The sequence below is a fragment of the Acanthochromis polyacanthus genome, chromosome 8 (genome assembly GCF_021347895.1).
Source record: "Acanthochromis polyacanthus isolate Apoly-LR-REF ecotype Palm Island chromosome 8, KAUST_Apoly_ChrSc, whole genome shotgun sequence".
NCBI classification, from domain to species: Eukaryota; Metazoa; Chordata; class Actinopteri; family Pomacentridae; genus Acanthochromis; species Acanthochromis polyacanthus.
Window position 1 is genome coordinate 32029961 of NC_067120.1, and position 27076 is coordinate 32057036.

Consider the following 27076-nt stretch of genomic DNA (forward strand, 5'->3'; position numbering starts at 1 on the left):
CAGCACTGAATGAACACAGATGCCGTTGCAGTTTGAATGCTTTATTTCCTGTATGTATGCATACTGCAGTTAAGTAGCAAGAACTAAAGGCAAACTAGAAAGGACTACAAAATACAACACATGGACCAATACATTTACAAAACATTCAAAATGTTACAAAATGGGCTGTATTGGTCCTTCTATTGTTGTTCTTCAATTTGGATCTTTATACAAATTGTCAAGATACGATGTTACCATCACTTTGCACAATTTTACAAGTGCCAGGGAGAGACTTCCAGAGCCGGTTTCAAATGGCCAAACCATCGGCAAACCGTCTCCACCAACACACCACGAGTAGACCCCCACCCCACCTGGGAGACTTAACTATATCTTTCTGTCCCACTCAGGGATAAAAAGGAATCAAATCAAAGTAGCAGGCAGCTTTTTTTCTTCAATCATCTACCATTCAGCCTCTGAAAGCCAAAAAAAAAAGTCAGAAAAAAAGGATTTGTGTGGGAGGGAAGCAAACCAAGGACTTTGGTAGTGAGTGAAACTATGTTTAGATGTCTTTACATGTCAGGATACATTTTATTTGACATGTGCATTGCTCTCCACTTGTCTACTCCCCTGTTCTCCCTTTTTTTTTTTCAATATTTACATCAAAGCATCAAAAAAGTATATTAAACAGCATGTCCTCATCCGTTCTCTCCATCTCAATTCAGCCCCAAAGGGATAAACAAAAAAATCTAACTCCTTAGATCCGTGAGCAGTAGTCCTTTCATCCACATTTCAAATGACTGTGGTTGCCAGTTTATCCAGTGCCAACAGTAAAGAGGGAGGTTCTGTGTATGTGTGTGGTGGGGGGTGGGTCAAGGCCACGGCATCTCTCCCAAGGGCTACAAGCTGGCTGGTGCACAGGCTAGCTGGCACCGGTGCCCTCCATCACCTGCTGGGCCTGCTTCTGTCCCATGCAGCACTGGGCGACCGACTGAAACAGCCTGAGAACACACAGTGAGGAGAAGACGTCATTGGAACGGATAATACTTTGTTTCTTCATCATGAATTTGACCAATATTTTAACAGAAACCAGTTTCTCCTAACAAGCACAGAAAATCACCTACTTTTCAATCTCAGGGGCACAGTGCACAAAGTCGTGGCTCCAGAACTTGAAGGCGGGATTCTTGATCAGCTCGATGAAGGTGATGAGGAGACCCCATGGGTGAGGCCTGTTCACAATCAGCCTTTCCAACAGGACCCTACAGATGAGAAGACGGTTTTAACTAACAGAACTTGGAGTTAACTTGGTCTAATAAAGTCGCCCAGAGCTCAGATCAGAGTCTCACCTGGTGATCTGCTCCTGGATGGCCTCGGTGTTGGCCTCAGCGAACAGATAGAGCATGGTGCAGCTGAAGTAGTGAGTGTGGCTGTTGGGGTAGCGCAGCTGATTGGCAATTGCGTTCAAGAACAAGTACCGCCCTAGAAAGACATGAGACCAGAAATCGGATTAGAGAGTTCAGCTTTTGGTTAGTACAGATGCTGAACATCTAAAATCCCATTCCAGAAATGCACAACATGAAGGTTTCAACAGGCTTTTCTTATTTGGCTCTACAGAGCTTGCTGCTATCAAGGAACAGCCCTTAAAGGCATCTCTAATCCACACACAAGTCAAGGCAGCCAGTTCTGTGTTTATAGACGCCATACGATGTTGGCCAGATGTTTTTTGTACTGGCTGCCTTGGGAATAAATCCTCTGCAGAAGCCTTTGCTTATTCTATCCGACAGGAACAGATGTGGTTTTTGTGGGTCCTTACCCTCAGTGTCCAGGTCCACAGCCAGGTTCTGGAAGATGTCCATGTGTGCAGAGTGGGTGATGGTGCTCATGGACGGGGTGCTGCCCTTGTTGTGGATGTGAGCGATCGCCTGTGTGCCTACGTACAACACCAGAGCGTTGATCAGCTGGATGTTGTAGCGGTTTCCTGGTTCATTCGACACCTGGGAGACAAAAACAGGCAGAATTAACACTTTGTCTTTATTACGCAACTACTGAAATAAAATAGCTGGACTCTGGGCTTACCTGCAGGTTGCTGCGCAGCTCTGACAGGAAGGTGACAGGTGAGCGTGTCTTCAGATACGAATCCAGATCCTTCTTGAACTGTGACGGCATAACGCCTGTGAAGTTGGTGAGGATACGGGGAGCAATGTTGATCTCGCTCAGCATGTCCACCTGCAGAAGGGGCGTCGATAGAACACAGATTTATGACATCATTTGTCTGTCTTCGAATCAAAGTAATCCCACTTGTGTAGGGATTCACTCAGCCACAGCTCTGCGTGTCTAAAACAGACTCTGAAGCACCATTCACTCAGTGTGTCTGAATCTTCCTACCTTCAGGTTGGGTGTGAAAGGGTCAGGGAGCCTCATGTTGCGTGGGAAGGCACTGAGGATGAGGTTGCGGAGCTGGATGCAGTTGGGTGGGATAACATCACAGAAGCCGTAATGGTAATCACACAGGAACTCTGGGAAGTCGTGCAGCAGGACCAGGAGCACTCGCAGTGTGCCCTGGACAGTCAGCAAGGACAAACAACACAGGAGCAAACATTAGGTTCAGATTGTGTAATCAAAGCATTCAACAGGAAATATTTAGACATTAAGTAAAAAGCTGTAATATAAGGCTTTAATTGTCATCAACAAAATAAATCACATAATCTGTTATAATACACAAACAACAAATCCTAAGTCCAGTGTCATGACACTGGTCTATCAAAAAAGTACCAGTGTGAATTTAGGACCACTTCACTTAGTTCAGTTGGTAACATTTTCTGTCACTAACTGAACAAAAATATATTCAGCCCAAGTTGGAAAAACAACAATCACCTTGTAGAGGATTTGCATAGGTTTGTTGAGCTCTACATTCCTCAGGAATGGGGCCAGGTACTTGAAGAGATCAATCAGCAGCTGTGCGTACATGGGCCAGCCCTGGAAGACAAAACCATCAGTCTATTCAAGCAAAGTCCATAAATATGATGAACAGCACCAGCATTTGTCTCTGAACAAAAGTAAAGTTATTTATAGTGCTTAAAAATCAGCCTCGAGTACCTTCTGCTGTGGTGTGTGTGCAAGCATCCTGGCAATGAAGATGCGATGGGAGATGAGTTCCAACCAGGCGTACACGAAGCCAGGTGCTTTGGTGGGTCTCAGAATGTGGAAGGTATTGCTGCAGATAAATCATACAGAAAAAAAAACAAACATTTGAAACCTGCACAAGATGAGCATTTTCTATTCTACATGCTGAACACAGTTCCCTGGCATGTGGAGACTGTTTAGATTAAATGATGCCCTACCAGAAGGCAGTGAGTGTCTGGAAGTTAATGGTCTCCAGGACATGTTCAGGAGCGTTGAGCTCCAACAGCAGCATGATGAAGATGCGGTGGTACGGCAGCTGCTGGAATTCTGTCTGACGAACATCATGGTCCTGGATCAACACGCCGACTACAATACCAAGCACCTGGAAGAACAAGGAAACGCTCCATCAGTATCAAGATCACCTATCATTAAAACATCATTCATCCTTGATTTGTTAAAAAAAAAAAAAAAAAACATTAGAAAACACTGTTTGAGGCTAGACTGGACTAATATTACATCATATCAAGATATAATGTAGTCAATTAAAAAAATGTAAGCTGTACAATTTGTAATTCATCAATTTATAATTACAGGGTTTCTGCAGAAATCAACCAGTCAAATTTAATGCGTTTTAATGCTATTTTAATGCCATACTGCAAAAATTTTAATGCAACTGATGCCATTTAAGGCCTTAATTTTCTAAATCAACTTAATGACTATTAATGCCTTTTAATGCCCTGCAGAAAGCCTGAATAATACAATATTTAAATAAAATTAATCTGACAAATATTTTCATGGCACATTGCTATACCTTGTTAAGGAGGTTAATTTTTGTCACCGTGTTGGTGGCCTCTCCAGAGTGCTTCACTAGCAGGGCAATGAGCCTCACAAAGGCATCCAGGTTGTGGTAACACTTGGCTCTGATGATAGCTGCACTGGCTGCTGGGTTGTGCTGCTGTTCTGCTTGTGCCCGATAGCTGATCTCCACGCACATTTCTGTGCACAGCCGGAAGAACCGTGTGATCAGGTCATCTGTCTTCAGGATGCCCTGCTGGTGCATCTGGAGAAGAATAAAGAGGGGAGACGTGAGGAACGAAGAGGACACGTGATTTTTGGTCATTTGCACTGAAGTGATGAACGAGTGCTCACCTGGCCAACGAAGGCAGAGAATGCTTTGGTGCTATCCCTGCCTGCAGCAGCTGAGTGATACAGGTTGACCCATTCCCTCAGGAGGTATTCTGCTTTCTCCCTAAGGCCGGGAGGATCATCATATTCTGAAGCCTGTGAAATCCCAGAGTGCATCATGAAGTTGGGGCCGCCATGGGCCCGGTCAATCATGGCTTCGTAGTTGGAGCGAACAACATCCATCAGTTGTGGCAGCCTGGTAAGAAGAGATAAAAAGCACAAACACTCCAATTTAGCAACATAGCTACACACAGAAATAATTAATAATAATTAGGAGGTCTGTCTTTGACCAATTCTGATTTTACCTATTCTGATTTTACCTTTATATTTCACCTTAAAAGCATCAATAACTAATGAGTTATTGATGCTGGAAGTCTGAATTTGTGAATATCTTTCCAACTTTACCAGACGCGGGGCCACAACCACCCAAGGAGTGGTATATTTAATTTTGAAAAAAGCATTTAGTCATACTTAAAGCTTTAAGTGCTTTATTAACACAAAACTAAGAGTTTTGTATTGTTTTATGATCACAGGTTCTGTCTAAAAAGATGTGGCATCATTTTAAACAGTGAAACCAGACTAATAAAATGTAATGGCCAACCAGTGTGTAATACTGGATTCTGCAAAAACTGAATGCAGAATAATGGACAAAGAAATTCTCTACAGATATTTTTCCCATCTAAATCTTTTCTTAACACAATGAATGTATTAACTATTTATGTGTGTATGAATGTATTTACTGACTTATTTATTTAGTACTGTTAACATATCAGTTCTGAGTTAGTTTTTCTTTAGATAGGCAAAGGCCATTTATTGAGTCACTAAAATACTGTAGAGTCTATGGCCACATTAGTCTGACTATAATCATCCTCTGGTAAATTCACAACCATGTACTGATGTCTCTTACCAAAGGGACTTCAGGAGATGATTATATGATGATAAACTGTGACCTGCTGGTTGGGTTCTCTCTGTTCTCATGTTTCTTACATGTTTGTCTCCTGATGCTGCCTTACTTCAGCTAGTCTATGAGCAACAGAAACCACAGTTTGCTCTGTACCTATTGCCAGGGTTCCAGTCTTCCCACTCACGCCTGTGCTTTTAAAAACATTTTTGCTTCTTTGGACGCGGTGGAGTTTCAGGTGTAGACATTTTTAAACACACGGGAGCAGCAGCGTCTGTAACCAGGAAACCCACGGCAGAACCGGCAAACAGACCTGCTGGACCTCGCATCGGGTCCTCGCTACATAGGTCTAAGGAAGATGAAACTGGCTGCCCTTAATATTTCCTGTATTTTATTTTGTTCATTATGCAGTTTTGATGCGTGTGTGACAGACGTGTATGGGACATTTACGAAAATACGGAACAATTAGTGTCCCGTATTGAATCACTACGGGAAAAGTGCCCGCAGCTACGGAAGTGCAGCATAGGGTTGCCACCCGTTCCTTAAAATACGGAATCGTCCTTTATTTGACTATTAATTGTAGCGTCCCGTATTGATCCGATGCCGCACTCCCGTAGCTGCGAGCACTTTTCCCATTCTTTAGGATGCGTCTGCCGGAGGTGCTGAAAGAGGTTAGTTGTGCTGCTACTCTTCGTTTTCACGGTACTTTTGCAAACCTTGCACATGACTGTAGTTTGCTCTGTGTCAGTCTTGTCAAAGCCGAACCAATTCCATATAATCGATGTAACATGAGGCCCTTTTCTCGCGACCAACTCTTCGCCTGCTGTTCTGTCCGCCATGACGGGGGTGTGAGTGTTTTGGCCCAAGGAGATGAGAGGCGGAAGCAAACGCCAGTGCACAAGTCGTGAAAGGCAGAAGAAGAATCTGTATTGTTATATAGTGAAGCTCGCCTCGATTTTACGATTTCGCAAATTTTCAAATCGTCAGGTTTTAAAAATGAGAATTAATCAAATTAATTCGATATATCGCCCAGCCCTAGTTAAGAGAAGCCTTTCCCTTTCTGATGTTAGAAAGGTGGTGTGTGTGAAACCATTGCTGTCGTTCCTTACCCCTCAGGTGCGCTGGCTCTGGAGTGTGCACAGGTCCTCATTAAAGTCTCAATTGTGTGGAAGAGGTCAGCTTCTGTGACATGGCTCACACTGCGTTCATCTACCAGCAGCAGCTTCACTAACTGCATGGCAAACGCAACTGCCATGTAGTGCAATCCATTCTCCATTGACTGAAAGAAAACAAAAAAATGTAATTAATGACCGACAGCAATTTCAAACTCTACTTGATGAGACAACATGACGTATTTAACAGAACTTGCAGAACAAACAGTGCTCATGTACCTCCATTTTTTTCATACACAACTGGATTATTTATAAATTGATGTGATGAGGAAATCACAGCGTTGAACAGAAGAAAGAAGACTTGACCATCCATCAAAGTAATAAACTAAGATATAAGAGAATAAACCTGTAAACAATTAAGCAAAAGTGTGTACCTGTGCTAGGTGCAGGTCATACTGCTGCATATTCACAAGATGGTTCCTGATCAGAAGCTCCACTGCTTCTACGTTGTATTTGTATTCATCACGGCATTCAATCAGACACCTGTAAGCAAACAAAGCAGGCATGTTAGACACACAGCATGCATCTTCATGTCTGTGAACAGCAATATAACACCAAATCAAATCAATTAAGTATTTATAGTTACAATAATCTTATTTATTTTTACAAAAATCTATCACAAGCCTCAATGAGTGATGCTTTATTAAACATCTAAAAGTCACATCAGCAATTGTGCAGGACATTCTGGTCAGAATCAAAGTGACTAAAGAAAGACAGACATTAAAGGTGTCCTTACCTGGTAATCTGCTTATTGCACCACTGTGGTCCATAAGCACGTCCATCCTGCAGGGCTTTAAGCACCAACAGGTGGCATTCTCTGTAGCGAAGCAGCAAGTCAGCATCAGCCCCACTAGTGGCATCCAGAAGACCTTCCACCGCCTGGAAAAATAGAGAAAACACTTTAGTAAAACTCAGATTAGTCCAGCTACTCTCACACCATTCCTAAAGACTGAAGTCCTGAACCTGCTGGCTATCTGACATTTACCAGTGAAGGTTAACTGTCCTACCTTCTGCAGTAGACCAAGTGCAGCAATGCCATCTCTGGAGTTCCTGGCCAAAGCCACAGATTCCAGCAGGCTCCGCAGGGCTTGAGTCAAAGGATTCATGGCAAGGGCTGGAGGGATGGCATGAAGATGCTGCTCCAAGTCCGCCATGCATTTATCGTAGATCTGAGCAACATCATCTGTTGCCCATGGCTGTTGCTTAGATACAGAGATGGAAGCAAAGTGTACCAGTAAAAAGTTGCAACACAAATTTCTTGGCATTCACACAAAATCCATTTCGATAATAGTTGGCTGCTTGTGTGCCTCATACAGTGGGATGGAGCAACATTTTAGGTTTTTAGTTAAGATTGGCACAAATGAGACAATAACTATTGTACTATTGAACACTGTGGTGCCTAAAAGCAGTCTTTTCAGTTAGTTTTGTTTTTGGGAAGTCATAGGAAATAGACTTACCTTCATGGGCTGAGCCAAGAAGCCAGTTGGCTGGGAGAGATCATTACTTGGTAAGAAACCTGGAACGTTTCTGGCAAACTCCTCATATACAGCCAGCTGCTTAGGGTCCACTCCTCCCACCTGTAACACGTGCATTTTGTTACTCAACAGACGACAGACTGTTGACAACGGAAAATTGCACCGAGGGGTTACCTAATTGGACATATACAGCAACTAAGGTAAGAGTAACTCATGAGTTGTTTGATGGTGCAACCAAGCATAATAAAAGTCTTTTTTCACTGTTATTGGACTGGATGTCAAAGTTGCATACCTTGAGTCTGATCTGCTCAGGCATACGTTCAGCCTGGTAAGTCAGAACAACAGGATCACAATAGCGACGTCCTTCTTGCCGTGCGTGCTTCCTCAGCTCAAACTCCTGGAGGAGTACAGATCCGATTAAGAAATTGGCCAATAGTTTATATTTTTAAAAAATATCTTTAAAAAAAATAACAAATAAACACATAATGCAAGTGTGTAAGCACCGGCAGGGCAGTCGACTATAAATCAGAGGTACACCAGTATCATGTTTAGTCACCATGCTGAGGGGGGGGGGAGATCAAAAGCACTCAATCAAGCAATATGCATATTTCTGATCTAGTTGTAATTAGCAGAAAATGTTCTAATTACATTTACCACGCAACTCTTTTTTTGGGGCTGACGCCATAGATCACATCTGTAACTAATAATTTGGTTTCACTTAATTAAAATGGTGCATCTGTTTTAATCCGTTTCATGAAAATACACAATACATTTATCTTTTTGGCTGCATAGCTAGTCTTCCTCACCGTGGCTAGTCTTTTGTCCATTTCAGGGCCAGCCTTCTCAACAGCAGTTTTCTGAATGAAGCAGCAAGCCAATTCACAGTTGTCTTGAGCAATCCTAGCTGCAGCCTCTTCCATCATTTCCCTCTGCTGGGGTGTTGGTGCCTGAAAGAAATGACCGATGAAGTTAGAAAATAAGAAGGATGCATGTCATCAGAGAAACAGAAGAAAGGATCGGTGTGTAGAAAAAGAAGGGGGAAATATTTGGATGCACTTCGATAAGTTCATTCACACCATTTCAATTACAGCGCTATCTTTTCATCACATCTGAGACTAGTCATTTAAGACAAGCATTCATGCTGGCATCGAGCTTACCCTAAGAGCAGCAGCAAAGCTGTTCTTCAGGTTGGTGGCAATGCTCATGAGCAGTGGCTCGCGGCAAGTGATCATGGCCATGCCAGCAGTGAGGTTTCTCATCATGTGGTGGGCAGCCACACGCATGCGGGACTCCTCCGAATCCAGGGCAAAGTCCTTCCTGATGATCTGCTCACAGGTTGTCATTGCAATTTTGATAGACCGATCCACCACAGGGTGCACAAGCTCCTGAACTGCCCGCTCCACGGACTGCCGCACACATTGCTTCAGCTGAGGATGAGCCTGTAGCAGTGGGATCTGAAGAGAAATTACAAAGGAAGCATGAGTGAAACCGTCAAAGGAAAAATAAGTAAAACAAATATCAACATGAGATCATGATGTGAATTTTGTCATCTGCTAAATTAGCAGAAGCCCTGAGAGAATATCTCAATAGTAAAAGCACAGACCGTGCACATGTCACTGGTTTTAAGCACTATATGTGTAACATGATGTCTGTACTTCATTACACATCTTTGGGCCTGATCATGTTGAGCTGTTACAGTTCTTATTTTTCCTTCTTTGTGTTGTTAGGCCAAGAACAATAAACAAAGCAGCTCCTCTTCTTGTTGGCAGGAGGTCTAGTGTGCATGTGTGGAACGCCTTCATGTGTGCATCCCCCCAGCTATAGTATTTACAGAACCACGTGCAAGTCCACAGCTGCCTCCAGACACTGAAACCATGAATTGGCCTTTATACTTACGTTGACATTTATATTGATGTGTGGTGCCAGGCCTGCCAAGGCATACACATTGATGTCGTGGTAACTGAACTGTGGAGTGGGAGGCCCGGTGGTTGTGCAAGTGGTAGTGGTGGCAGCTTGGGTTGAGGGAGGAGCTGCAAATGGAACAAAGTCTCCTGTTGGTCACAAAACACTTATTTGATTAAAATCACAAGGAAAAGCAGATTATGCAGACAAAAAAATAAATAAATAAATTTAAAAAAATCAACAATGAGTAAGCACACAAGCAACAACAACAACAAAAAAAAACGTTACAAAATGAAGAACAAAAGAAAATCTGACATGAAAAAACGGGTCGGTGATTTAGTTAAAATGATTATAATCATCAACACAGTAGGTTTAAGATTTTGTTACATTAAAATTCTGAACTTTATGTTGACAATTAAAACTGTTCATCCAACTGAGTCAAGTAATGTTATTTCATTAGTCATTTATGAAAGGTAAAGCATTCCTGCAGTGTGTTTTCACACAAGAAAAAAGAAATAATAATCCATGACTCTACATATCTCTAAGGCTGAGTACAAAGCAGACAGTACTTGTTTACTTTTTTAGCCAAACATCTTTGCCTAATCTGAATACAGGCAGGAAGCTCAAATACTTCAATACTTCACAAGCAGGTTTAAATTAAGAAGACAGTTAAAAAAAAAAGAAAAAAAAAAAAGAAAAGACTGAAAAATATGAAGCAGTCACCTGTGGTAGAGACTGGCAGCATCTCCTCTGGAGGCTTTGCCTCTTTCTTTGGTGCAGACAGCTGCTCCTCCAGGCTTTTCAGCTTCTCTTTGTCCTTCAGCAGGTTTCCTGGCTTCAGATCATTGATGTCCAGAGACAAGTTCTTACATAGAACTTCAATCTCAAACTTTAAATTCAGCTGCAGTAAACAAGAAGAGAATGTGAGCAACAAATTCCCAAATATTTTCTGATTCCTTTTAATTATTTTTGTTCACTTTTCCCCCTTAAAGTTAATGGTAAATATATTCATATTGCCCATTAAGTGATAAAATGAGGGATCATTGTGTTCAGATATTAAATATAGCTGACTTACATCAAAAACTTACATATATGACTGTTATGTAGCAAGAGGAGTGCTTATCCACCATTAAACCACAAATGTAAGGAAATAATTGTGGCTCTGGTTACTATCATTTAGTTGGAATGGACTTCACACTCCAGTCCAAGAACAATTTGGTTTCTCAGCGGCTGCAAGAAAAAGTAATACGTTACCTTGAGGTCATGTTCTTGATGCAGCTCAGCAAGAACATTCATGATGGCCATGGTCCAAGGATTCTGGGGCCTAAAAACCTGCAGTATCACAGACAAATTCAATGAAGAATTCAAGAATATTACACAGTAGAATCAGATTTATTTTGGTCTTGTGTCAACTAGAAAAAGAACAGATGTTTTTGTGTCAAGTATACTGCGCACACTGTTTTTTCTAGATTATAATTTTTAATTGGAATGTCAAAAAGGTGGAGAAATCTCCAAGTCTACACTTATGTTGCTCACCATGCTACGCAGACTAGACTCCAAAACTTTGGCTACAAAGGGAACCACATAAAGTAGCTCCTGCTGGCCTTTAACGTAGGCTTCAAGTAGCAGAGACTTGACTTCCAGATCCTGACAAAAAAAAAAAAAAAAAGTTTAGCTCTGGAGCAGACAGAGGAAACTGCACATCATTTTACAACATAACCAACAAACTTGTAACAAATTCTTACTGTATAGAGGATAGGCTTGTTTTTGGCCAGTGTAATCATGCCCAACCAGTGGCCCAGGTTCTTCAGCAGGGAGCGATCAGAGAAATTGGCAGCTGCCTTGTCTGAGGTCAAAAGCACCTGAACGAAACAGAGTTAGAGAGGAAGGGTTAGCATTTCACAAATTATTCCTGTGCCAAGTAGGACAACAATTACATTTATTAAGCATAGTTGTGTGTGATTCGAAGACATGAAGTGAATGCAGGGACTAAATGAAAATTTCTGCCTTATATAAACTGGATATATCAGTGATGGATGACCAACATGTAGATAGGGCTGACAACATATTTTTACACGAGGCGAGTTTTTGACACTTCAAGACATCAAATTTACAGTTGTCACTAACAGGATAAGGAATAAAATAGTTGTGGCTTCTGAAATCCTAAAACTATGAAGTTAACATGCCCTCCCACAAAATTTTACCTTGATATTTCTGTAGGTTTCATTGAGAACCATCTTGACAAACTCTGGGTTTTTGAGTGTGTCCAAAAAGTTAGAGTACAGACTGTGGAAGTTGGGCTCGATGCTGACACGCTTCATCACCAGGTACTGAGAGACCCAGGGCATGAACTCCTCTTTCACCGTCTCTTTCAACTCCTCAACCTGAGAAAAAAAAGTGTTGCTTTTAAAACAAAGCATCTTTTAATATCAATGTTTGTTCGATATTGTCACATTTTGGCAATATTCTCCTACCTTTTGTGTCATGTTGGACTGAGAAAGGTTGTTGAAGATAAAAGCAATCTTCTCTTGGACATTCTCCGGAGGCTCTACAATCCTTTCAGTTTGGTCAGTGGCCACTAGCAGAGTGTCAATGTTGGTAGTGTTTATGGAAGGCTGCAGGTAAGAACAAGGACACCATATATATATATATATATTGTACATACAGAAAAATAAGCAATTCTGATCACTGACTGGACATCATGTGGTGTTCAGTTATCAGCCAAATGAAACTCACAGGTACATCCTTCTTGAAGCTGCTTGGTGTCGGTCTTGTGATGGTGGTTGTCTTCGCTACTGTGGTTGTAGTCGTGGTGGTGGTGACGAGGGTGCTGGGCTGACCAGGCTGTGGGGCTTTGAGGCCAGCTGGCTGCTGTGACTGGGCCTGCGCTTGAACTTGTGCCAGTGCCAGGCTGCCAGGTGTGGTGATGGAGCCCTGCATCTTCACCGGAGGGTCCCGTGACTGTTGGCCATACTCGATATACTGCACACACAGGATATTTAAAGGTACAGAGCGACAGATTTAATTTATCTGAATGTGGGACACCCTGTCCGCAGTCAGAGACGGGACATACAAAGACATGAGGAATTGTGAATGGTAAATTAAGGAAACCTGATTACCTCTTGTAAATGGTGGGGGAATTGCAAGAAGTGAGCAATTGAAGCAAGATGTTGACAATACTGAGGGTAGTCCTTTAGTCTAGAAACACAAACGATATGTCATCTTCATGTAAGATGACTGACATGTTAACATTTAGCTTGCAAAAGAAAATTTCAATACCTGTTTTTGAACCTATCTAGGGCAGCAATTCCAAAGTAATACATTTTGGATCCGTATGGTTTTCTTAAGGCTTCAAGAACATATCGAAGGGCCAAGCCCAGGGCCATGTAGGTGACAAGACCCTTCTCGATAATGCCACCAAAAAGGCAGGCAGTGATGTGCAGCTCCTTGTCTGGGTATTGGGGGAAGAATCTGTATTCCTCAAATAAGTTCCGAAGCATGCAGTTGAACACCTCTCGCTCCCGCTTGATGGTTGAGTCCTTGAACCTTTGCAGCATCTCCAGTACCTGGATGATGACAGTAATGTAGTGGAAGTTTAGTGACTTCGAAAGCAGCAAAAGTACCAAAAAAATAGAGGGGTCAAGCTAATCAATCAATAAAATCCATGTGTATTTTGACAAGAAAGAATCAACACCACTACTTACTTCATCCACAGACATAGTTGGGTGAGGTGGGTGGTTGTAGATGCGCTGGAAGTAACTATTTGCTTCGTCGTCTATCTCTTTACTAAAGTGCTGGTTTGCCTCGGGCCACACCTGAGAAAGGTCAGCTGAAAAGGAGGGTAGAAAGTCATTATTTTCGTCTTTCATTTTTTTGTTGTAATTTGACGCTGGTTGAGCATGAGTCAAGTAATTCAAACAGCTGAAAATCATTGCGTCTTCAAGTGATACACATTACGCATCAAAAATGTGTCTTTAGATAAGCCAATGAAATTGCGTGCCTGCTTCAGCCACACATCCAGGCTAAAACAGCTTTTTACTCCACCCAAAACAGTGCTTCTTCCTAATGACTTCCTAAACATCTTCATATGATAAAATCAGCTGGGTGTTTCACTGTGTAAAGGGCAAACAGATCAGTTGCAAAGCAATGACCTAGGTCCGCCCAGAGTGTGTTGAGAGTTGTGTGGCAGTGACAATAAGCGAGTGACCTCACTCAATAATACATTTTTAAATATCAACAGTCAAAAACACAGCAGAGCCGTTTTCATTTACATGGATTTATGTTTTGTTGAAGGTGAATAAAAACAGATTTTGCTGTTGAGATCTCGACCAAAATGATCTAGAATCAACGATGTGGAGAAAAGTCAAATATTAAAAAAAAGAATGCCTGACTGCATGTACAATCTAACTATTGCAGTCAAGTTAGACCACTTTTCGATGCTTAAAAAGTTCACCAATCACATTAAAGTGGGGCTGTCAGCATAAGCAGACAAGGAATGGAAGACTGATCTGTATTTCCTCTATGAGTAAGAAAGGGTTGAGTTGTTTGACATGAATGATGAAGGAAATCAATTTAATAAAAATTGTAAGAGTCTATACAGTACTCATGGCAAGAACTTGGAAATCAAAAATCAAATCAAAAAGATATTCATTGTCACTACAGAGGAAATACAGTGCTGAGCAGCGCAGGGCGGGGCTCTCAGTCACACCACTACCACCACCACTTACAGGCCTTCATCTTACTCTGCTGAAAGGTCGTCGGGTTCAGGCCTGGTGTGCTCATCTTCCTGGTGCCAAAAGGGTCAGTGCTTACTGTTGGCATCCCCAGGCTTGAGCCGATGCCAGAGCCGATGCCAGAGCCCAAGGGACCTGTAAGTAACACAACATTTCAGTCCACCATTATTTTAGCTTTTGAACTATTGCGCTTCGCACTCTGAATTTGGTTCAGTTTAATATGACAAATATTAAGTGACCAAACAGGCTTTTCTGCCAAATTTATCTCTTCCATAATGTTTTCCTGGTCACATAATATTTACAGCCACACTTAGTGCAACTACAACTGATCTTTTTGGTCATATTTTCACTGATGCCAAAGAGCAGAGACAAATCGCATTGGTGGTGTAGTATGACTTGTTTGAGTGTGAGCATGTTTGTATGAAAGGAAAATAATCAAATAGCATAGTACCAGAGTCCATACCAGGAAGCTGCGAGGTGAGGCTGCCAATGCCCCCAAAAGGTGTGCTGGGGTTAGGGTTGGACAGTGGTGGGAAGGCCTTTGCTGGGGACTGGGGATTACTAAAAGCTGAACTCAGTGAGGTTGGGAAACCCTGCATGCTCTGAGTGTGGGAAGTGACTGTGCCCCCAAGGTTTAAGGAACTCATGCCAGTCAATGGGTCCATCTAGAGAATAGCAGGAGGAAAAAAATATAGAGAGCATTTAATAAGTTTAGGTTGAGTCAGTAATACCAACGCAAAATATTTTGCGGCAACACAAAAAATATGGATTCTGACAAAATTGTCACAATAAGTCATATTTCTAAGTTGATAATTTATATTATACAGATCAGCTTAGTCGACACCAATTGCAAACACCAAAGAGAATTTCCTAATTTGCCTACAGAGCTATGACGCGGCTTTCGCATGAAGATACCTGTACAGGTGAGATGGCATCCAGGCTGCTGGTACTTGGGGCACGTCCCTTTGGCATAACCCCAGGTGGTGGCTGTCGGGCTTTATTCATTACATTGCTGCAATTGGCAACCATGGTCAGGATCGTCTCTGACAATTCCTGGGAAACACTCCTAAGAAAAAAGTAAAAACACTGTTAATGTAAATAAATGTATCACTGTGTGGAATAGTAATACTGGCGTATATCCCAGTTTAACTATTCATAAACTACACATTCTCAAGCTTGGCAGTCTTATATAGCCAAATCCTATGCAACTAATTCTGGCCTCAAATTCAACTTTGGGTAAAGCCACTCACCCAGGACTCAAGCAGTTCAGCATGGTGGCTAAAGTTTCTGGTGGCAGCTGGGCGCTTTTGGGCTGGTCCTTGTCAGGGGCCAGGCCCCCCATTATGGAAGGGCAGCGCCTCTTCAGGAATGTCACACATGCCTGAATGAAAGGTTCCTGACACAGCAACACAAAAGAAAATCATTGTATAATACAACGCTTAGGGTAACATGCTCAAAATAAAATTGACATTACCAAAAAAATATATCCATCAATAACTGATTCTAGATCAAACAAAAGACTTACCCCATGCTCTCTTATTTTGTCAGTCAGCCATTTGTCAAGTTTGAGGTATTCACGGCGAGAGGCAAGTGCAGCAAGGTCAATAACAAAGGCAAATGGAGTACCATTCAGCAGCATCGATAGAGACTGGAGGAAGAAAAAAAAAAAAACGTGTTTGGCATCAGGGAAATTATACCTATAATTATTACTAACTCCCAAAGCTTTTCAGCTCATCAATATTTCAAATCTGTTTGATTATGCCAGTCAGATAATACAGGACAAGAACACCCACTACTGCTACAAATCCACAGTGCATTATTTTAAAATTTTAATTCTGTTTTTGTAACAATTTAACTCTCTCTCATATTTAGGAAAGAAGCCAAAGGTTATACAGTATGTCCTTGTATCCACTAGATTGATTAATGACAAATAGTAAAAGAATTAGGAAAAAAAAACACACGTTAGGAGCTTGTCAAGATTTAGGAAACATGTTTGCCTCCAAACTACTGCCTTAAGCTAATGATTATGTAATGAATTTCATCAAACCTTCAAGTCCTGGGCTACGTCCAGGATGCGAGAAAGCTTGGCCTGGTCATACTGCTCCCCTCTCATGTACCACTCAGCCATAGAATGCATAATTAACTGACGAATGGAAGGAGACTGTCCCTGGTAATAAGAAAAGAATGCTTTATAACAATACTGTTATTTGAGTACATAACATAGGAAATAAAAACATCACACTTATTCACAAAATAAAAAGATAATAGAATTCAGAAAACCAAAGTAAAGTAAGCAAAATATGATCTTTGGAATTGAAACCAGCAAACAACACCAACCTGTCCATGCCAGGCATAGTGCAGGATAATGGCTGAGTTGGGGTGGTTGCCCAAAAATATGGGCATTAGGGTAGAGATGAGCTCATGGCGCAGTGTATGCCAGGAGGTGGAGATCTGCAGTAATGCCAGCACCAACATGTCTGGGCAGTGCTTGATTGGGAAGCTGAACAGCTGCTTCACCTGTTCGTACTGGCCCACCTCAGACAGCCTAAGCAGACTCTCTACCAGATCCAGACTTTTCCTGTGAGGGGTTACAGACATTCAGTCTAAACCATCCAAGCATCTGCAAGGTTTCCTTAACGTGACATAACTTCTGATGCCATGCAGTTGAACGGCATGCATGGCAACAGCAATTAAATGTTAAGAGTTTGCAAGGACAAAGCAGGAACATAAAGAAGATTTTTTAAAAAATCTCCTTACCATGTTGCAATCTCCCTGTTGTCATCCTCTGGTGGGGCCTTAAGGATGTCAATAGCCACAGTGTGACAGGGGAAGTCAGCAAAGCAGAACACTTCTGGGTTCATCAGTGAGTGCTGAATGAATGACAACTGGAAAAAGGAAAGAAAAAGTCAACCTTACCTACTCACACTGCACTGTGTCAAGACAAAAATCAATTCCCACATTACAATTATTTACCACTTTTACTTGACAGCCATAATTCCTTTCAAACTTGCCACTACACTTAAACACTTACACACTTAAGAAAAAAAAAAATCATCCTGAGAGAAAAGACATAGGTTCGTTACCTGTCCCTCTGCGTGTTTCCATGGTCGATAGATGAGATCAACAGGGAAGACTTCCATGCCAAGCCCCCTCTGGATACCGTATACCACTATGTGCAGGCCTTTACTGTCCCGGATTATAAAGCCTGGGTGGTCCAGTTCGTATGTCACCTCTTTGAAGTTTAGATTTGGATTCTTGGGTACAAACAAAAAACAAACACTGAAACCACAGTAGCTCTGAACACACAAAAACATATTTCTGCAACATTCAGGCTGTGGGGATCAGACTCAAACACTGGAGCTGTCAACTTTTAGACTGATCCCTAACATGAAGTAGGCTTGCACAAATGTGGCTTAAATTGCACCAAACATTGCAATGGATTCATGTCTATTTGTGTCGCTCAAAACAGTAAATCTTTTAAGATGTGGTCTGTGGCTACATGTTGCTTTTCAGGACAGGTTCAAGTTTACATTGAGAAAAGCAGATGGTTCACTTACCACTTCTTTGACAATGTCGATGAGAACCTCAACATTCCACGTATGTGCCTGCGAACCATCGTTCTTGTCCTTACCATCACTCCAGATACCACTTCCTGGAGCGGAGATGGACTATGGGAGAAAACACAAACACGCAGAAACCTAAAGCTCTGATGTATGAAAAGTTAAAAATCCAAAAGCCAAGTCAGCATTATCTAACATCTTTAATATTAAAATTTCTAAATCATTTCCAACAGCTGTGATGAACAAGTTGCCTGCTACACTGCCAACCACCCATGTGGCAGAAATAAGATTAATGCAGCAGACATAAGTAAGACTGACTGACCCTGCATCTTTTATGATATATTTTGTGCATAAAAATAAGTAAACTCCAGAGGAGGCAGGCCTAGTTCATTTCATCAGGTCTGCACATCTTGGTTTGTGGGAAGTCCACAAGTCAACCACACTTCAACAGTAACAAACTAATATGCTTCATTTAGTCCGTATCCAGGAAACCAAACTAGAGAAGTCAAAGTGCCTCACCTGTAGTGGAATGCCATCAGTTAGGCCAGAGTGTGTACGAGCCATCATGCCCAGGACCCTGGCTACCTGGCTGGCTGTCACCTCTCTCACCCCATACTGGAGGATTATGTTTCTGCACTCATCCAGACTGAGGAGGCAAATGGGACAAAACAAGTTAATGTTCACTGGGATCCATCATGTGGAACATTCAAATATCAATTTCAATCACTTGGAAATTCTATGCTGTCAGCGATAGGATAGCCATCAAACTGAATCCTTTTTGAAGTTTGTAATCACACAGATTCAGATTTGTGAAATAAATGTTTCATATAAATTCTGTACTCTGTGTCTCAGTCATATAGTTTGCATGCAGCAGTTAAATACACCTTACATGGTCTTTCAAATGGTTACTTTCCATTCACGTACATGATTAAAAAAAAAAAAACTTACTGTAGACACAGGGCATTACAAAAAAATAATTTCAATTACTTAATTGTTGATACAGCTCAAAAGACACCAGAAATTCACCTTGCACAGAAGCCATAGCCAACTTCTTGAATGAATTCTGCAAGAGAACTCTCCATTATGGTCTTAGCTAACTCCCCCGAGTCTGGTAGGATCCTGTCCATGAGAATGTCCCGTTTTTCAGGGTACAGCAGTGGTGCGAGCACCACAGGACAGCGCTCCTGGGGGAAATCTGAAATGAAACACACAAACAAATGTGGCACATTGGCATTTAATTGGTCTGACAAAGCCATATATGTTTTTTTGTAGACATTTATTTGATTGGCCATCAGACTCAGAGGGATGCAACAAATCTCATCCTTCATACCTCGGCAAAGTGTCTTAAGGAAGGCGTCAATCTGCTCTTGCCCTACCCCACTGGCTCCCTTCTGGCCAAACAGTAGATGGGAGAGCAGCAGGTGTAACACCTCTATGGCAATGTCCTGGAAGCCACCTTCCTGGTTTCCTCCAAGATCCGCGTCAACGTATGACCGCAGGAGATCTGGAAGTTTCTGCTTGATGAACTGCGCAGCTGAGAAACGGCCATAAATGACTAGTTAAGCTGGCAAAGACAGACTTTCGTGCACATTCGTTTTTGTTCAAGAGACCATATTGAAAGCATAGTTTGACAAACTTCTCCAGCTCTTTATGACCAGGTGTTACCAATCTTTATCACTGCTTGATAAGAAAAAGCATTCACTGAATAACAAGGAAACTAAATACAACTGTGAAAAGCAGTTATTAATACACACACTTACAACTAACAATCTACGCTTTCCAAGCTAACCACAATCTTAGACACAGGTAATTACAGGCTCTTATTAAAGGCAGCGTTTGACTGTTAGTACTGCCAAAGGATTTACGTAGTTTCTATTTAAACTGCAAACTATTCAAACTACTTTGTAGATATTGTCACATGTTCAATGGTGTTTTCAAGAGTCGTGGGATATTTATACAATATGCATATTTCAACCAATGTCTCAAATTAAATCTTCCCACTATAAAAGCTTGGAACATTTGATCTGTACAAATAACAGGTTTGAGGCAAATATGGAAAGTGTTTTGATGCATTTTAGTACTTTTCACTGTGTCACACATACTACTAAAACAGGATTTCAGCTCATGTTTGCTGCAGGTTTAAATATTTGAAGATCTACGTGAACAACTTACCGAAACCACGAAGGTCTGCGTTGCTGGAGTTGAGCAAAGCAAGGCCAAATATCACCTGGGAAATTAATTAATACATTTAAAATACATTCTAATATATTTTCCCATAGCAGATAGACATGAATGAAGCCTGCTGCAGAGCTGGCTTACCTCTTGGACCTTGCTGAGCTTAAGAACTTTACTCAGTTGAGTGAATAAGTGAGCCGATGGCTTTAAACTCTGAAAGACAATTTAAGTCAAACACCTTAATGATGAACAAATGTAATTGCCTCATTTTTCTTTCTCACTCAAAAAGATTTTAATTGCATCCCTGAAATTCTAGCATCTGCTTCTTACCTTCTGGTAGTGCAGAGGATTGTCAATGGCGTAGCACAGAGTAGAGATAAAGTTTGGCTTTGATATCAGCGAGACACACTCCTGGATCAGAAACTGTGTCTTGGGCAAGTTGAAAAGCAAAATGTACCGAAAAGAAGAGAGTAAAAAGAGCAGAAGCAGGTGAAGTGTGAATTAGGACAATAGGTCAAAAAGAAATATCAGACAATAAGCAGTATAAAATCACTGACTACTTGATCATGAAAAACAAAGTAAGCAAAGGGGGTTATGAAGATAGGTTTCCCACTGACATCGTTTTGGGATGTGTATGCAACAGAGGAATTAAAACACATGGCATCACACAAAGCTATGTTTGGCAGGACTTGGGTCAAATTTGAAGTGATGGCTGCAGAATTATCAATATCCAAGGAAGTAACTGGCGTCAGTGGAGAGAATTGTATGCATCTAGGTCTTCACAAGCACAGCTTGTCATTAGAATATAAAATAGGCTTCTCTTCCAGGTTAAGCAAAAACTGTTAGACTGATCCAGGTACAACATTTTTAAATGCTGCTCAACAGACAGACTCACAGTGGGCTGGGACCTGGAAATCTAGAAAATTTGACCCCCTCCAAATTGCTTTTATTTTTCTTATAGTAGAATAAAAATCCAGTTCAACAAAAAAAAAAAATCAAGTCAAACGGTCTATTCTTTAAAAAGTTAGGCCAGTTTGAATCTAAGGTTGAAAAGAAAAGGCGGCAATTTCAAATGTCTGGAAAAAAATTGATATTTGACCTTTTCATTCTATTTTTACCTGAGATTTTAACAATATTCAGGTTTACCTGCTCCAAATTTTCTTAATTGCTTAAATTTAGAAGATTTCTGCAAAGTTTGAAAAAATATAGTAAATTTTCACTTTTTTTTCTGAGACTATTTTCATGTACCACCCAGAATATTTTCACTTGCCATAAGCCAGATATGGGAAAGTATATATTTTCTGAAAGAATAGGATGTCAGGTGTTGAAAAATACAAGTGTCAGAAAATCTGGCTTATGGCAACTCTCACAGATCAAATTTTACTGAAGAAGGTCTAAGTTCCCCTGTGTGGACCTTGGGCGATTGATGTTAACACGTATGTATCGAAATCGTAAGTAGTACTTCTAATATACACATACTTTGCAGTATAAAAAGACTTCTAGATGTCTAAGTGTAACAACTGCCTTCAAATTTTGAAAATGGTCATTTAAGGCATCAATTTAGGGCAGATTTCATTAAAAAATTCTTGAAATTTGGTAGATTTTTCCAGTTTTTTGGCACAATTTTTCCTTTTAAGGATTCACATTTTTGTATCATGTCTCAATATCATGTCTCGCCTTTCAAATTTACGTTTAATCACCAAATTCCATCGGTGGAACCCTACACTTACATCTAGAAAAATCTCTCTGCAGCCTTAACTTTTTAATATAATTTAAAGATATCTTTTTAGATGTATTTCCAAGTATATTGCGGTTGAAATGAGCCCTCAATCACTACCAGGGGATGATTTTTAGCCAAGATATTACATTTTTTCCAAAAAATAAGACGAGCAGCCCACTGTGAGACTGCATCCTAAAATGGCAATCAGCTGTACAAGTTAAGTGTGGTTGCAACTAGGACACTACTATTTGGGAAGGATGAGTAACAGCCACACAAATTAAATTTCCTAATTTGCTGGGTCAATTTATCAGATTTTGAGATGGTTTTACATAATATGGCATGAATTCAACTGAGTTCTTGAGAAAAGTTTGTCTGTCAGGCTCTCTGATCAGTGCTCAATCAATTAGTGAATGTCAAACCCTGCTTTATTTCAGTATACTGTAGGACAGCTACTGGTAGTAGTACACTCAAATTTGATTAAGTGAAAGGAAAGTTCCGATATTGCAGGAACTGTTGCAAAAACACTCAGGCAAACTTGCAGTTTCTAGCTTATTTTGCTGGCGGGCAGTGCTTTCCTATTCATTGCCAAAGACAGTTTTAGCAAAAGGCTCAGTCTAACATCAAATAAAAATATAAATTGGTGGGAGATACGAAACAATGAAATAGTGTTATCACAATAATCTTATTATTCATTTAGTTATGTTTTTCCGTAACACTGGGCCTCTAGAAGACCAGACCAGTAGCGGTCGTCCAATCCTGTCCTGAGTGAATCTGTCTCTCCTGTGAAAGGAGATGTGAAACTACCAGAGTATAAAAAAATAAATGTAACTGTCCTACATTTTAAATGTTGCAAACACATACTTATTTCTTAACTATTTTGATGCAGTACTGCACTGCCAAAAACTAGAAATTCAGCAAGATAAATTTAAGATCGTTTTTTAAACCAATGCCCAATACTTACTATGGGTGACATTATTACAAAAACTCTCAAGTTTAAGGAATTGTGCAGTTTTAAAACTTCTCATGCCCTAGTAGGCATTGGCCATTGCACAACACTTGAAAGAAGTGCTATGTTGGCACTGCCTGCCCTAATCCATCTTATGCTACATGCTTTCATTTATGTTTGATGTGAGCTTGAGATGTCTTAAAGTAATGTGTACCTGGCTGGGTACAGATTGCTCATATTAAGCGGAAAATTTTCAAAATAAACTCAACTTCCAAGATAAATGGGAATATTTTAGTTTATACTATGCGGGTGAAAAAAAAGTAAATATATATATATATATATGTATGTATATCCAGCAACACAACCAAGATCTAAGAAAAAAATCTGTATAGTGAATGTGTTTCTAATCAAAAATTACCTGGTGAAAGTCCTTGCCACTGCTTTTACCATCGCCACTGAAATCCACATGGGAGAAGAGACAGCGTAATAGATGCCTGTCTGCCTCAGGACCGTGACGATTTACAATCTGGGAGAGGACAAAAAAAGTATCAGAACACTTGGACATGGTATATTTTAAGAGTCTTCACTAAAAAAAGTTAGAATATATTTACATTAAGTTATCAAATTTTAAAACACAGGTTTTGTGTCAAGACTATCTGGACCCATTGAAGTGGTTCCAGATCTATTTATAAAGAGGACTGTCCATGTAAAATGTCAGAGCAACACACAGACAGCAACATGTCTTCTTTGTTTTATCTTCCACTCAAACAGTACAAGAGTGCGTAACAGTAAAAATCTGGTAAGGTCATTCAGAAAAAGCCAGCTGACCAAATCCATTTTCTTAAAGTGAGTTCATTAAAAGTTGTCTTCAGTTTACTGCCTCATGGTCTCTGTCTGAGGACTCTGTATTCATTGAAACACTCAGCCTGTGTTTCATTTTGGGGCAAGACAAGCACCGTTTTAGTCTGTATGAAAGGTTGAAACAGGGAAAAATAGGAATTTACAAATGTAACTGGCTAAATGGTAAAGTATTCCAAGAAATCTGCCGGTAGATGGGGGAAAACACATATGATGTCGCTGCCATCACTTACATGCTGTATTTCTTGCTGGCTGGCTCGGTAGTTTTTCTTTGTTAAATTGTCCACCAGATAGCTGATTTGAGACAAAGCCAGCGAGAGCGAGTCAAGATTCATTGCTGGTTGGGGCGGAAGCAGGCGGCCGAGCACGGCGCAAAATCACCATTATTCCCCTTTAGTCACTTCAGTGATAGGTTACTTCTGCTCCCCCCCCCAAAAGGTGTAAAAGATGTTGGCTTCCAAATGTGTGTTCCGATCAGTGGCTCCCAATGCTAGTAGGTAGAGTCCTTCAGTTTAAAATCAAGTTCAGCATCTGTAATGAAAAGACAAAACAATTAAAATTATTTTTTAACACATACATAAATCGTTATGCAATGGAAACAAAAACGAATTAGTTTGTGAGCTAAACATGGAAGTGCAGCTTGCTTTATTGCAGGGCAATATTTACTATCCACCGACAACACAACCTACTGTGACAGGCTTGAGGCCTACTTTTACGACAGACCTTAAAGTTAAATATGTTCTAATGCCTGCTGCCCAGCCATGTAGTTGCTAATAAATTCCCTAAAGTACGGTCGAAATGAGTTAGAGGTAAGTAATTTGGTACAATATCCTCACTGAGATATAGCAGTGTTACATAAACTTATCGTGTCTCTCGACTGTACTAGGCCTCACTAATATCAAGCACACAGATACAAAGCGTGTTTAGTCGCTTATCGAACTGACTAACAAATTAGGTTGCATTAAGAAAACGAAACTGTGAGTTTGTAATGAAAAATAAACCCAATTTGATTTTTAAAAGAAACACTGAAACAAAGACCAAGCTAACGTAAGTTAGCAACTCTTGACAGTTAAATACTCGTAGGCAATTTAGATGTCAGTGACCGTTAACCGGAGTTCCAATTTTAGTAGAAATCTTCATTATATGTAACAAAGTTAACGTGGGCTAAACTGTTTACAACAAACGTCACCTTTCTAGAAAGAGACTGTGGAAAGCCGAAAAACCAAGCTAACTACTCCAGCTAACCATCACCATGACGCTGATAAACACTTGCTAGGGAGAAGTTTAAGTTGCCGTTAGCCAGCATGTTTACCGAATGTTAGCTAGCGTTAATATTAATAGTTAAATTAATTGCACGCAATTGTTTCCTATTCCAAATGTTAGACTTCTATTGTACATCCCTATCTCAACTTATGTGCACAGCCTGACCGTGGCCAATGTTTAACATTAACCTATAAAATAGTACCAACTCCCTGTAGGCTATGAGCTAATGCTAATAAATTAGCATGTACTAGAAGCTAACGTTAGCAGCATGAGCCCGTGTTAAGCTAGGGAGTATGTAACGGGAAAAGCAGTTAAATTTGCACATTATCTTATTCTTCACTATACACATGAACAGCTAATCAAATACCAAGGCTCTGAAGCCCAATTTTGGCCGTGAGCCTGTAGGCCGTTGAGTATTGCGGATGGGTTTTGCGCGATCGTGGCAGGTAACGTTAGCATTAACCTTGCTAGCTTATTTCTCCAGGCTCCGACTAGTCTGTGGAACGGCTAACACTACTTACAAACGCCAACTACCTCGGAACAACGTCTAACCCCTACACCGAGCTAATGTTAGCATCGTCTCCAGCATCACTTACAGAAATACAGTTACAGAAAACTACACATACCGAACGAAAATATTGGCTAAATTGAATAACTGCTACTTTCTTGATGTGACCAATATGACAGCTGCTTCTCAGTAAATAGACCGCCCCCGCGCTTGTGGCTAACGGCCATACTCCGTGTTAATATCGATGCTTCTGCGTTCTGCGTAAACCCTGTCGACGGCTGTTTTTTCCCCGAATGTGTTAGAAGTCTCACCGTGCTCCCAAGAAAGTAATTCAGTTCCTCATCCCTCCTTGTCTCTCACAACAAACTTGGACGAAATGGAAGGGTTGCTGTGCCTCCACTCCAGCTTGATTTTCAAAATAAAATGGCGACTGTCACCGCCGCGGCGCGCTCACGTTTCGAGACGGGTGCGTGAGATTATTCGCGCGACACACAAGGTACCCGCAGATGGACACCTGATTCCACTCAGACTCATATATCCTTTCCTATATTTCCTATATTTTATTCATTTCAGACGATGGAACACAAAGAGAAACACTCGTGATTCTATTATTCCCTAATGTAATGGGTGTTTTTAGTTTCATATTGGAGGGGAAAGAACAATACCTAATGGAAATTCATCCCACTGGAATGTACAGCTGTTCTGGCATCTGTTTAACCACGTGGAGTGAGCTTTATAGGCTAGCTGTTAAGTGCACCATGCATCATTTCTCCACATCCAGATGAGTGTAAAGTAGGCAATTGTATACCAATAGAACAATTGTATACCAATATTTTCTGCAGTTGTCTCTAATGTCTTGCAAAAAATAACCCAGATGATGTATTTAGGGTTACAAATTCAGAAAGAAGAATTTAAAATAAATAACTATAGACATACAAACTCATAATATTTCCGATTAGATGTTTCACAAGAAGCATTTCATCCACAACTGCCGTCTCCATGGTTGAATTGCTGCATAAAACGACTACAGCAAAGATCAATAGGAAAAACTGAATTGCATGAGAAACAGGAGGACTAGATGGCAGATCTGTGGAAAAATATGTGCTTTAGTCCAAATTATGTATTTATGGTTTTTTGGTTGCCAGACAGAGAGATCTGTGTCTGTGGTTCCCTCTGCAAAGCCTGGAGGTGGAGGTGTGATTGTGTCCGGGTGTTTTTCTGGTGACACTGTTGGTCATTTACTCACAATTTAGGAAAACAGTTTACCAGCACAGCTACCACAACATTCTGTAGTGATGCAACATCCCATCTGGTTTGAGCTTAGCAGGGCCATGATTTGCTTTTGAGCAGAAACACAATTACAGGCTCTTTGAGGGCTGTTTGACCAAGAGGCGGAGTGATGCATCAGATGACCTGGCATCAACCATCACTCAGCCTAAACCTAGCTGAGATGTTTTGGGGTCAGGTGGACCACAGAGTGAAGTAAAAACAAACAAGAGGAGCTCAGATCGTTGATGAAGCTTCCGTAAAGATGTTTTTGGTACATAGTTTTTTCTTTATATATGTTATTTCATAGTTC

General features: G+C 40.8%; 1 protein-coding gene across 13 annotated transcripts; it reads right to left on the reverse strand.

Moving 5' to 3' along the window:
• Positions 1 to 25: 25 nt before the first annotated feature.
• cnot1 (CCR4-NOT transcription complex, subunit 1) lies at positions 26 to 25951 on the reverse strand. Of its 13 annotated transcripts, none has more exons than XM_022206171.2 (49): positions 25809 to 25951; positions 23960 to 24257; positions 23287 to 23394; positions 20533 to 20625; positions 20347 to 20415; positions 20200 to 20254; positions 19358 to 19561; positions 19054 to 19222; positions 18547 to 18673; positions 18025 to 18135; positions 17551 to 17721; positions 17225 to 17352; positions 16805 to 17045; positions 16515 to 16634; positions 15993 to 16115; positions 15718 to 15863; positions 15383 to 15533; positions 14931 to 15132; positions 14477 to 14602; positions 13439 to 13563; positions 13014 to 13300; positions 12854 to 12932; positions 12471 to 12716; positions 12209 to 12349; positions 11939 to 12118; positions 11480 to 11596; positions 11271 to 11381; positions 10989 to 11066; positions 10458 to 10635; positions 9729 to 9862; positions 8990 to 9286; positions 8639 to 8779; positions 8125 to 8229; positions 7815 to 7934; positions 7365 to 7559; positions 7094 to 7236; positions 6732 to 6840; positions 6295 to 6464; positions 4249 to 4480; positions 3911 to 4159; positions 3318 to 3481; positions 3073 to 3190; positions 2851 to 2952; positions 2362 to 2535; positions 2053 to 2202; positions 1790 to 1970; positions 1323 to 1455; positions 1101 to 1235; positions 26 to 977 (listed from the first exon to the last, which is right to left on the reverse strand). In XM_022206171.2, exons 2-49 carry the CDS (start codon positions 24059 to 24061, stop codon positions 899 to 901), a joined length of 7119 nt encoding a protein of 2372 aa, XP_022061863.1. In that variant the 5' UTR covers positions 24062 to 24257; positions 25809 to 25951; the 3' UTR covers positions 26 to 898. The 13 variants fall into 13 exon arrangements, with proteins under 13 accessions (XP_022061863.1, XP_022061850.1, XP_022061861.1 ...); XM_022206158.2 differs by having other exon boundaries at positions 9729 to 9883; positions 12471 to 12725; positions 14462 to 14602; positions 14919 to 15132; XM_022206169.2 differs by having other exon boundaries at positions 20533 to 20631.
• Between the last annotated feature and the right edge of the window lie 1125 nt (positions 25952 to 27076).

What these genes read in the sequence shown, in the direction of transcription:
- cnot1 (XM_022206157.2), bottom strand. Translation starts at nt 24,061, where the DNA reads ATGAATCTTGACTCGCTCTCGCTGGCTTTGTCTCAAATCAGCTATCTG. An exon ending in ACGTAGCCCAGGACTTGAAG is followed by an intron (nt 16,116 to 16,514) that starts GTTTGATGAAAT and finishes TTCTTCCTCCAG; the next exon opens with TCTCTATCGATGCTGCTGAA. An exon ending in CAACTATGTCTGTGGATGAA is followed by an intron (nt 13,301 to 13,438) that starts GTAAGTAGTGGT and finishes GTCATCATCCAG; the next exon opens with GTACTGGAGATGCTGCAAAG.